The sequence below is a fragment of the Trichosurus vulpecula genome, chromosome 4 (assembly GCF_011100635.1).
Source record: "Trichosurus vulpecula isolate mTriVul1 chromosome 4, mTriVul1.pri, whole genome shotgun sequence".
In the NCBI taxonomy this organism is placed as follows: domain Eukaryota; kingdom Metazoa; phylum Chordata; class Mammalia; order Diprotodontia; family Phalangeridae; genus Trichosurus; species Trichosurus vulpecula.
The window spans coordinates 130,316,808-130,329,336 of NC_050576.1; the positions used below are offsets into that span (position 1 = coordinate 130,316,808).

The following is a 12,529-nucleotide window of genomic DNA, read 5'->3' on the forward strand; positions in this document are numbered from 1 at the left end:
AGAAGACAGGGAGGATGGGAGGGAGCTAGATTAGGGAAAAAGATAATCTCAGTTTTGAACATTTGGAGTTTAAAACACCTACTGGAGTCAGGAACACTCATCTTCCCTGAGTTCAAATCTGGCAAGTCACATTTGCCTCAATTTTGTCATCTGTAAAATGAGCTGGAGGAGGAAATGGCCAACCATGCCACTTTGCCAAGAAAACTCCAAATGGGGTCATGAAGAGTCAAACATGACTGAAAAACTACTAAACATGCCTACTGAACATCTCATTCAAAATGGCTGAAAGTCAGTTGGAGAGATGAAATTGGAGGTGCAAAGAGTTTGGGGCAGGATAGGTAGATCTGAGAATCCTCAGCACAGAGGTCCACAGGAACTGATGAGATCACCAAGTGAAGTAGTACAGAGGGAGAAGAGAAGAGAGCCCAAGAGAGAACCCTACAAGACACCTATGGTCAGAGGGCATGATCTGGAGGAGGATCCTGCAAAGGAGATTGAGAAGGAGAAGAGATCTGATAGGAGGAGAGCCAGGAGGAAATGGTGTCCTGAAAACCTAGAGAGAAGAGATTATCACGGGGAAGAGAATGATCAATCATCTCAAAAGCTGCAGAGAGGTCAAGGAGGATGAGAATGGAGAAAAGGCCGTTGGACTTGGCAATTAAGAAATCATTGGTAACTTTGGAGAGAAAAGTTTCAATGGAATTATGAGATCAGAAGCCAGATTGTAAGGGGTTAAGAAGAGAGTAAGAGGAAAGAAAGTGGAGGTATTTATTGTAGATGGCCTCCTCTCAAGAAGAGAAGAGATGGGGGATAAGGATTAAGATGATAAGAGGATGAGGGATGTGGAATGGAAGGATTAAGTGAGGGTTTTTTGAGGATGGGGGAAACATGGGCATGTTTGTAGGCAGTAGGGAAGGATCCAGCAGTCAGGGGGAGATTGAAGTGATAGAACGGAGATGACAGAGGAGGCCATCTGTTGGGAGAGACAGTATGGAATGAGATCTTTTGTACAGGTAGAGAGAGAAGACAGTGGCAGAAGGTGTCTGAGTGATCCTGAGATGAGGGAGAAGGGAGAAGAGGAAACTCATGGTGAACACCTCAATTTTTTTCTGTGAATTATGAGGAAAGGTTCTTAGCTGAGAGAGTTGGGGAAGGGGGAGCCATGGGAGGTTTGAAGGGGGATGAAAAAGTTTGAAAGAGCCACTGTAGAGAGTGGAATAGTGACTTCATAAGGATTGCCTGGCAGTAGTGAGGGACCATTTGAAATTGTGTAACATAAATGTGTAGTCAATCAACCAGAAGTTGCAGGGGCAGCTAGGTGGCACAGTGAGTAGAGCATCAGCCCTGAAGTCAGGAGGACCTGCGTTCAAATCCAGCCTCAGACACTTGACACATTTACTAGCTGTGTGACCCTGGGCAAGTCACTTAACCCCAATTGCCCTGCCTTCCCCCCTCCAAAAAAAAAGAAGTTGTGTGATTTTCTCCACTTTTATTCGTTATGTGTATGGCAGCAAAGACAGCAGATAGAAGTGATCCCAGGCTGAGGCTCAGCAGGGCACAATCAGATATGTGATAAAAGAGCCAGGGACTCAAGAGAAGAGGACAGTGTGGAGCTGACCTGGTTCACCAGTAGGGTCAAGATGGGGAGAAGAGGAGTGGCTAGTACAGGAAAGATGGTCTGGGAGACAACTGAGGAGGTCAAGGAACTGGAGTCACAGAAGACAAAGAATAGTGTTTGGTAAAGGAAGGCAGGTAGAGGGAGAAGAGGAAAGCCAATAAATTATGGTCAGATAAAGGGATTTGGGAATTCTTGAACATGGCGGGTGTGTACTTGCAGATCAAGGGTATAACTTCTTTGTGTGTGGCTAAGGTTGGAGGGAGAAGTATGTCATGAGAAGTGAATAGGATGAGGACCTGAGTGCTTAGAATAAATATTTGTGTGGAAGTCCCCTGGAAGGAAGGCAGGAGCAGGCTAGGAGAGGAAAACTGTGAACCAGGCACTGAACTCCTTGAGAATGAAAGGAGAAGGAGCTATAGCCTTCAGACCTCTGTAGACTATAGCTACCCAGGGTTTTGATTGGATGGTATTTATAAATGATGTACCCTATTTATTCATAAATGATACGCCTGTTCTACTGTACTGATAATTTTGTATAATAGAAACCTTATAATAAAAATTAAAAGAATGAGATAAAGATAAAATAATATTTTATTTACTAATAGTACAAAGACCCCTACACTGTTGAAAATGGCATTTTTAATGAGAACAGGAAGAGGTCTTTTCATGTATTAGTAATGTGATTTGGAGACTGCTGGTTTAGATGATCCCTAAGGTGACCTCCATTGCGAACATTCTGTAATTCCCAATAATGATAAGCTTCAAGTATTTCAGTAGTACTGAATTGCCTTGGACTAACAGAGTAATTGATGAGTGATCCATGCAGATGGCCTTTCATTTCTTTTAAGGGTTTTGGTTTCCAAGGTTAATAACTTAGGCAACTAATTTATCCACTTTAAAGGTAGCAATGATGTAATGGAAAAAGGACTGAGCTGAAGAGTCAGAAAAGCTAGGTTGGAGTTCTGATTTCAACCTCTCCTAGGTGTTGTCACGAAAACTCTCCGAGACACAGTTTCCTGCTCCGTACAATGAGGTTAATGGTACTTATATCACCTGTCTCTCAGGGAAGTTGTGAGAAAAGTGCCTTGTTCAGCCATCAAGTACTATATAAATGAAACTTGTTATCATTGGTGAATTTTCTGGGACAAAATGTTGTCCTGTCCTAGCTAGATTCACCTTAATGTTCAGAGTGGTCCTCAGAAATGTCCCTCACATCCCACCGTGCCTCCACCTCCCCGTGTTGTCTCGTTAATATATGTGTGCATAATGACAGCTAACTTAATAAGAAGGAAGGAAAGAAACAAGCCTTTATTAAGCAGCTACTGTATGGCAGGGGCAGTTGGGTGGTACAGTGGATAGAGTGCTAGGCCTGGAGTCAGGAAGACCTGAGTTCAAATCTGAACTCAGACACTTACTAGTGACCCTGGGCAAGTCACCTAACCCTATTTACTTGAGTTTCTTCATCTGTAAAATGAGCCAGAGAAGGAAATGGTGGACCTCTCCAGTATCTTTGCCAAGAAAACCCCAAATGGGGTCACCAAGAGTCAGCCACAACTGAAACGACTCAACAACAACATGTGCCAGACATTATACTGAACACTTTATTATCTCGCTTATCCTCAGCAACAAACCTGGGAGGGATGTGCTGCTATCATTTCCGTTTTACAGTTGGGGAAACTGAGGCAATCACTGTCTAAGTGATTTGCCCAGGGGGCTGCTCAGCTAATAAATGTCTGAGTTCCAATTTAAATCAGGTACTCCTGGCTCCAGGCCTAGCACTGTCTCCCCTGCATCACCTGGGTGACGAGTACCTTGAACAAACTATCATTTAAAAGCTCAATCTGAGGAGAAAAAAAGAATACCTTCTGGACTTAATTTAAATGTTCTGAGGTCATTTAATGCACTGGTCTCCTCCATTAATTCGAGTTCTATGAGTTGGCTGGAGTCACGTTGGGTTTGGTTTGGCAGGAGTGGGAGGTGGAGGCGGAGGGGAGGAAGGGGTGGAGGGCACATCCAGACCTAGGATTTCATTGGTGTGGAGAGCTCCAAAGAAGCACATCAAATCAACAATTCACTTGTGAAATTCTAATCTTAGAGAGTTGTCCAAGGCACTGCGACACCTGCCTATGATCATATAGCTAGTTTATGTCAAAGGCAGAACTTGAACCCAAGTCTTCCACAACTGGATCTCTCTGTCTCTGTTTCTCTCTCAGTCTCTCTCTTCTCTCTATCCTTCTGTCTCTCTCTCTCTCTCAATCTCTCTGCCTCTCTTTCTCAATCTCTCCCACTCTCTCTCTCAACCTCTCTCCCCTCCTCTCTCAAATCTCTCCTATCTCTCTCTGTCTCTCTCTCTCTCTCTCTGTCTCTCTGTCTCCTCTCTCCCTGTCTCTCTGTCTCCTCTCTCCCTCTGTGTTTCTCAACACAGTAGTTATCTTATTAAATTCATCTTTTCCTTTAAGTCACCTAGATATTCTTGTATGCAAGATTCTTAAGTATTATTTGCTTTAAAAAATAGAATTCTCATCCAGACATCCCATTTGTGATTCATTAAAGTATCATATACATGTGAGCCACTGTCTTCCCATTTAGTTGTCTAAATATTCTCTTTTTGCCGAGGGATAATTGTCAGTGCCTCAAAGGCAGTGGTGATCGATTTTTGAAATGCTTGTCCTCAAATCTGACACAGAACCATTTCCACGGCTAGGAATAGTGCCAAAGGCTTAAGATCATAGATTTAGAACTGGCAGATATTTTAGAGGCTATCTCTCTTCCAACACCCTCACCTATTAGGTGAGCAGACAGTGACCCAGACTGGTGGAATGAATCACTTGAGGTAGAATTGGTAGCAACAGAGGCAGATCTGAACCCAGGTTTTCTACGTCCAAAATCAGTGCTCTTTCCACTCTCCTGTGTTGGAACAGTTACCCAAGGCAAGATCCTACAGAGCCTGAGTACCAGGAATACTACCCTGGAGATCAAAAGCTGCCCTCTTATTGTCTGCCCTATAAAGCTCTCTGAGAACTTTGGGTTCTCCCTGTATCATTAAGGCAGAATTCATGACTTCAAAGATAACCGTAAACATGCCTGAATGGTCCAGAATCGCAGGATATAAGGCATTCTCTAAGTAGAAGGCCGAGGAGTTGAAGCATTTATCGAAACTCAAAAGTAGCAGACCCATGGACCAGTGTCCCCAGTTCAACATCCTGGCAAGAGCCTTCCAAAACCAGTATGCCCATCTCACAATAGTGACCAGGAGGCCACAGAAAAACATTATGGCAGCAAGCCAAGCCATACTGGTGCGTCCCCCCCTCCCCACCAATGCCAGGGCCCTCCAGCAAGAAGACCACCCACTGGCCTCAAGTCCCTGCTCAGCCCTCTCCGGTCTCCAAGAGGGTCAGTATTGCTATTTTGTTGCACCTGCCACAGTCGCCACCGCTTCCACCACAATCTCCAAGCTGTGCTCCAGCTAGCTGACTGCTTCCTTTCTCCTTCAGCTCTCAACTGCTCTCACCAGCTGCCTCACCAACTGCCTCTTAGCTCTGCTCCAAACGTTCAGCAAGATCCTCCCACCACAGGTGTCATGTCATCATGTAGACCAGAACTCAGAAGCCTACCATTGACTCCAGTCCTAGCCACACCCCCCAGGACCCTGAGAGCCCCGCCCCCGAAGCCCACTCAAATGGGCAGGGAAGATCTTCCCATTCACTAATTGCCTTTACACTCCCTCAATAGGACATCCAAATAAAGTCAAGTCAAAATGAAAATCATGCCTTAATTTAACTTCTTTCTCCAAAGGTCACCATCAAAATGTTAACGATTCTCCTGGCCGAAAAGTCAGAAATTCCTTGGGAAGCAATATATTATTTGACAGGAGAAATCATTTATGGAGGCCGAGTGACAGATTACTGGGATAGGCTCTGCTTACTATCTCTCCTAAAAAAATTTTGTAATCCTGACGTTTTGAAGAAGGACTTCAGTTTTACCGATGATGGGGTAAGAAATGTATTTTTTCCTAATAGTCCTAAGTTTTTAAAAATCTCCTTAACTGAATTTTGTTATATGGCTTTTATTACCATCTATCCACCATTACTGTTATCATCAAAAAGCATTTAATAAATGCCTCATTGGAAATTGTGCCAAGCGTTGAACAAGAAGAATTGTAAAGCTAAGTACCCTCCTATTCAACCTGGATGTTAGAATGCTCTGGCCCTCCTCACCCTCAGTTTCTTTTCCATTTCCTCCATCTTCTTTCTTCCCTCTAAGCCCACTTTACCTTCCTCATAAGGGCATGAAGGGGATAGATAAGCTGGTAAGTGTCCAATGATACTTGGCTGCTGAACTAGAGGAAAAGTTGACCTTTAAACTTGGAATATCGCCATGCATTTTCAATTAATTCAATCAATTGACAAGTATTTATTAGGTATCTACTATGTGCCAGGCCCTAGCAACACAAATACAATGAATTCTGCTATAACACATGTTTTGAAAACATGAATTTATTCCAGAGTGATTGTTATGTTAGGGAACTATTTGAGCACAATGCAAATTTTGCATTTGCTTGTGTTTAATTTAATCAGCAAGAACCATGAAGTACAAAAAAACTGCAATATTTCACAATAACTCACAAGCTTCAAGCCTTCTGGATGCTCATTTCCACAATCAAACCTCAGAACTTTTTCAAGGTTAAGTGTCACATCTACTGTATACCTTATAATGCAATAGAATCTATGGGTGGAAGAGAGCTAATCCACAGCCATACGAGTGTATGGAGTCATCCCCCGACCCTACCATCTACCATGGCTTCCTGGAGTTGGCACGGGACAACTCCGCCCCTCCCTCCCAACACACACACAAATTTCCCTTTAGCCCACAGCCATTGACTTTGCCAGTCTGGCCTATTGGGACCCAGGGCCCAGGCCAAGCAGCAGCTCAGGTTTGTGGATGCCACTATTATTTATTGTAGTATATATGTATTTCTTAACCATTTAACATATATAAGATTGTGCCTCCATTTTTGTTAAGTTCTTATCTTTTTTTATATGTGTCACTGAAAAGATTTTGAATGTTGTAGCCCTATTACCATTTTTCCCATAAGCCCTAAAGGTTTTTAGTGCTCAATTTTGCATAGAACAATGATTTTTAGGAACAGATATGGCATGTTGTGGCACAAATAACTATATAGAATGAAGCAATATTAACTCCTAAGGAGTTTATATTCTGCTTCTCTACCATCTACTACATACAAGACCTGGTCCCTATCCTCAAGGAGCTTATGATCTAAGGGAATATTGTCTCTAGAATATAATAAGAAAGTATCTTTGCCTGTATTGGTATTTATTTTAAATAGCATTTATTTTAAAATAGTCATTGATTTAAATATTTGGTCAAAAACTTTGTCGGGGAATCATTGAAACAGTGAAAACGTTTTCCAAGACAAAAGAGAAGGTGACCCATGGGCAGTGACAGTCTCTTATCTCTCCTCTCCATAGGCTCAGCTATAATCTCTTTTTTTTTGAGGGGGGAAGGTAGGCAATTGGGGTTAAGTGACTTGCCCAAGGTCACACAGCTAGTAAGTGTGTAAAGTGTCTGAGGCCAGATTTGAACTCAGGTCCTCCTGACTCCAGGGCTGGTGCTCTAACTCATTTCACCACCTAGCTGCCCCTTATAATCTCTTTTTTTCTGTGTAAATAAAGTCATTCCACATTTTGAAGCCTCAAAGGAGAGTTGTCTTTGTAGGAGTGCCAGATACAGAAGTTCCCAAGTTTTCCCTGGGGACCTTAGATGGAAAAAAAAATTACATCTTCAATACAATTGATAAACTTTTTATTTTATGCATTTAAAAACATTATTTTGAGAAGGAGTCTATAGACTTCCGCAGGTGGCCAAAGGAGTCCCCAACCCAAAAAAGCCTAAGAAACCCTAGTGTACATGTCGGCATGGTGGCAAGTCATCTTAGGGATCTTTGGAGTAAGCCTTCAAAGTCAATATCATGATTTTGCTGGTTCAGAAGTCCTTGCTCCTGCTCAAAACACGCTTCTTGTCTGAGAGTTGACTACATGGAGAAACAAAGCTATTTTCTTAAGGATGGTTTCCCTTGATCCTTCTAGGAGAAGAGAACATATCAAATCTTTGGATTCTAACCTTCATTATCATTTTCATTGACTTCTTCAGATTCTCCTTTCAAGATTTTATGCATTCTCTGTCTCACTTGTCAGCATCATTCTTCCATTCATTCATTCACTCATTCATACAATCCAGATTTATTGAGCTCCTAGAATCAGAGCATCTTGCAAAGATGAGGAAGGAAGAGTGAGTCCCTGGGATGTGGTTGTATGCTGCTGATTCCATGAAGTTCAAGGATCTAGTTTGAATCCTGGCCCTGTCACTCCCTGTGTGACCCTAGCCAAGTCATTTAACTGATCCTGAGGCCATTTTATAGTCCATTCCTATAAAGTAAGGGAGTTGGGCTAGATGCCCTCTCAAGTTCCTATTAGCTCAAGAGCTAGGATCCTCTGTATTTTACTTCCAGATACACTAATTTGGGGAAAACAGATAGGGTAAGCCCCTGAGGCAGGCAGAGTACCAAACCATAGGTTCTTCTGCTCAAAATGCCCCCCAATCTCCCTTTCTTGTTCTGTCAAGAAGAGATTCATTTAGAATAGTTCAAAACTTCTCTATCAGGTTGGATATGCCTGCCCCCATAGGATGCTCGTATTTCAGTTCTAAAGATAACTGAGAATCTGTGGTGAATTAAGCTGACCTTCCTATTGCCTAGTTGAAAATTGTGAAATTACTCTTACAACTTAAAAAGTTAACAAGTAGATTGTGTAGCCTAGGGTGAGGAAATTGTACATTGGGAAATAAGATTTCTAGGACTTGTGTCACCCTTGTTTCGGTAATACCTCCCTGGCAGCTTGTTTTTGAGAAGTCGCTGTTATTCAGCGATTAGCTAGATGCGTAGGAATGGTGGGTGATGCTATTCTGGGTGGAATGGCCATGTAACAAAAGCTAGTGGAAGGTACCGAAATCATCTGTGATTAGAAATGTAATTTGGGAAAAGCAATTCAGATCAACATTTTAGAGACAGCTATGTGCTAATTCAGTGCCAGACACCAGAGTAGACACTAAAGATGGGCAAATGATAATGATAGGTGACATTTACATGGCTCTTTAAGGCTAATGGAGCACTGTGCATCCATCATTTCATTTAATCTTCATATCAAAGGCATACGGGGAAGGCTCTACCAGGATAATAAATCCTCATTTTACAGATAAGTTCAGAGATCACTAGTGTCAACCTACCGTTAAGTCTCTGTAGACAGCAGATAAATTGTTAATTAATAAACTTAATTGCATATAAATTAGTTAATAAATTGTTTTATTCCAGAACTGTGATTTCCTCAGTTAACTTTCTAATAAATGTTAGTTGAATTGAATTAAGGATGTCAAAATCTCATTGGAAAAATGAGATACAAACATAAAACAATAATTATAATAGTAATAGCTATCATTTATATTGTGCCTACTGTATTCCAGGCACCATGCTAAGCTTTATTTACAAATATTATTTCATGTGATCCTTGCAGAAACCCTACAAGGTAGATGGCATTATTATCCCCATTTTACAGATGAGAAAAATAAGGCAAACAGAAATTAGGTTTATCACACGGATAGGGAGTATATGAGGCTGGATTTGAACTTAGATCTTCCTAACTTCAGGTACAGCACTCTATCCACTGCACCACCAAATTGCCCAATTAAATAATGATGCAAAGCAATATGAAAACAAATCAACAAATTGAAAATGCAAAGCAATATGAAAACAAATCAACAAATTGAAAATTAATTCGAGAAACCATTATCGGGTACTTCCAAGGGTATAATCTCTGATGTGGTGGAAAAAGAACAGATTTAGAAACTGAGATCTAGTTCTGAGTTTTTGCTTTGCCATTTACTGGATGCATGGTGTTGGGCAAGTAAGTCTCTTTTCTCCTCTGTGTCACATTTTCCTCGAGTATAAAATGAGGAAATGGAATTAGATGGTATCAAAGATCAGAGATCTAGATCAAAATGTATAGAGAACCTTACTTAAAGACTGCTTGGGAAAAAAAAGGGGACATAACTACACGAACAAATAAGTAACAGTAAGAAATATAAAAGGTTATTTAAGACACAAAATGAATTTGGAATTGGCTGAATGGTTGGACTCAAAAAGCAATTATTAATAAGTCAACGCCAACTTGCAAGGTCTCCAGTGGAGTATTCCAGGCATCTGTACTTGGCCTTACACTATGGAATATTTTTATCAATGACTTGATAAAGGAGAGGAAGCATTGCATAGTGGGGAGAGAGAGCCAGCCTAGAAGCCAGGAAGACCTGGGTTCAAATGTTGCCTTAACACATATTGGCCGTGTGACTCTGGACAAATAACTTAACCTCTCAGACTTAACACTAAGACTGTAAGTAACAGAAAAAGTGCTGACCTGAATCAGTAGAGAGAGTGTCCTCATCTGGAAGTTCACCACAGCAGTGAAATAACAGGGCTAATCTCTGTCCCTATCTAATCAATGACTTAAATAAAAGCATAGGTGGCACGAGCATCATATTTGCAGATGGTACAATGCTAAAAGTGATGGTTAATCCACTAGATGGTCAGTCAGGGTACAAAAAGATCCTAACAGGCCACAGCAGGTCAGCAACATAGGAGCCGCAGACTAAATCTAGCCTGCTACCTGTTTCTGTATGACTAAGAATGGTTTTGTCGTTGTTCTGTCATTTCAGTCACTTCTGACTCTTCATGACCCCAGTTGGGGTTTTCTTGACAAAGACACTGGAGTGCTTTTCTATTTCCTTCTCCAGCTTATTTTACAGATGAGGAAACTGAGGCAAACAGGGTTAAGTAACTTGCCCAGGGTCACACAGCTAGTAAGTGTCTGAGGCTGGATTTGAACTCTTCCCGACTCCAGGCCTGGCACTCTATTCGCTGAGTCACCTAGCTGCCAAGAATAGTTTTTACATTTTTCTAAAAAATATACGGCATGGAGCAGCTAGGTGGCACAGTAGATAGAGCACCAGCCCTGGAATCAGGAGGACCTGAGTTCAATCCACCCTCTGACACTTGACACTTACTAGCTGTGTGACCCTGGGCAAGTCACTTGACCCCAATTGCCTCACCAAATACATACATATATATATACATATGTGTGTATATGTATGTGTGTATAGATATAGATATAGATACAGATATAGATATAAATATGGTAGATGGATTTGGCCCTCCCATTCTTTTTTGTTGACCCTTGGGATATAGCACTAGACTAAATATAATAAGATGAAATTCAGTTGGGATAAGTATAAAGTCTTAAATTTTGGTTCAAAAAAATCAGCTTCACAAGCACAAGAGAGAGGAAGTAAGGTTAGATAACGTTTTGTCAGAAAAGGATCTGGGCATTGTTAAGCTCAATATGAATCAACAGTGTGATATGGCAGTAAAAAATCGTGAATGCCATCTTGGGCTGCATTTAAGAGAGTAGCTCACAGCTTACAGCTTCCCCTAAGAAAGAAGACTAGTCCCGTTGTATTCTGCCCTCATCAGAGTTTTGTGTTCAATTATTGCCACAGCAAGGAACTGGAGATGTTTAGTGTGGAGAAGACCAGGAAGGAAGAGTTGACATGGCAGCTATCTTTAGGGCTTTAAAGGGTTGACATGTAGAAAAGGGATTAGATGTCAATCAATCAACAAACATTTATGTCTTCTTTGCACCTAACACTGTACTGGGCACTAGAGGTAGAAAAACAAACCTATGGAACAGTTTTTGCCTTAGAGGAGCCCACATTTTATTGTTTTGTTTGTCTCAGAGGGCAGAACCAGAAGCCATGGGTGGAAATTGTAGAGAGGCAAATTAAGGTTTAGTAGGAAGACACTTCCAAAAAATTAGAGTTGTCTAAACAGAGAGAGGGAGAGAGAGAGAGAGAGAGAGAGAGAGAGAGAGAGAGAGAGAGAGAGAGAGAAGAAGAAGAAGAAGAAGAAGAAGAAGAAGAAGAAGAAGAAGAAGAAGAAGAAGAAGAAGAAGAAGAAGAAGAAGAAGAAGAAGGAGGAGGATTCAACTCCAAATCTTCCTAACTTCCCCCTTACTGCCCACCTTCATAGCTACCCAGCCCCAGAACTTAGGTGACATACTTGACTCCTCACTCTCTTTCATCTCCCATATCAATCTGTTGCCAAGTCCTATCATATCTATTTTTCACAGTATCTCTCCTATATACCCCTTTCTCTCTTCTGAGACTGCCATCACCCTGATACAGGCCCTCTTTACCCCACACACAGCCCCACATAATAGCCTTCTGGTTGGTCTCTCTGCTTCAAGTCTCCCCCTCAGTCCATCCTTTACTCAGCTATCAAATTGGTCTTCATAAAGCACAAGTCTGATCTTGTCACCCCCTCTTCGATAAACTCTAGTGGCTCCCCATTACCTCCAGGATCAAATACAAAATCCTTTTAAACCCCTTCATAATTTGGTCCCTTTCTACCTTTCCGTCTTCCCCCTTCTTACCCCCTCCACATTGTCTGAGATCCAATGACACTGGCTTCCTTGAGGCTCCTTGCCCATCTCCTGCCTGTGATTTTTTTATTGGCTGCCTCCCATCCCTAGAATGCTCCTCCTCCTTGTCTTTGACCCTTGATTTCCCTGACTTCAAGTCCCAGATAAAATCTCACCATTTGCAGAAAGCCTTTCCCAATCTCCCTTAATGCTACAACCTTCCCTCTGAGATTTATCCTGTATATATCTTGTTTGTACATAACTGCTAGTGTGTTGCCGCCCCCCCCCATTAGATTTTGAGCTCTGAGGGTAAGGGTATTTACCTATCTTTGTATCCTCAGCTTTTAGCACAGTGCCTGACACATAACAG

General features: G+C 41.7%; 1 protein-coding gene across 1 annotated transcript in view; it reads left to right on the plus strand.

Moving 5' to 3' along the window:
- DNAH14 (dynein axonemal heavy chain 14) overlaps positions 1-12,529 on the plus strand; it is a 377,809-nt gene that overhangs the window by 331,577 nt on the left and 33,703 nt on the right. Inside the window, exon 74 of the mRNA XM_036755542.1 lies at positions 5,414-5,611. Coding sequence (XP_036611437.1) covers positions 5,414-5,611 — 198 coding nt within the window. The remainder of the gene's footprint in view (positions 1-5,413; positions 5,612-12,529) is intronic.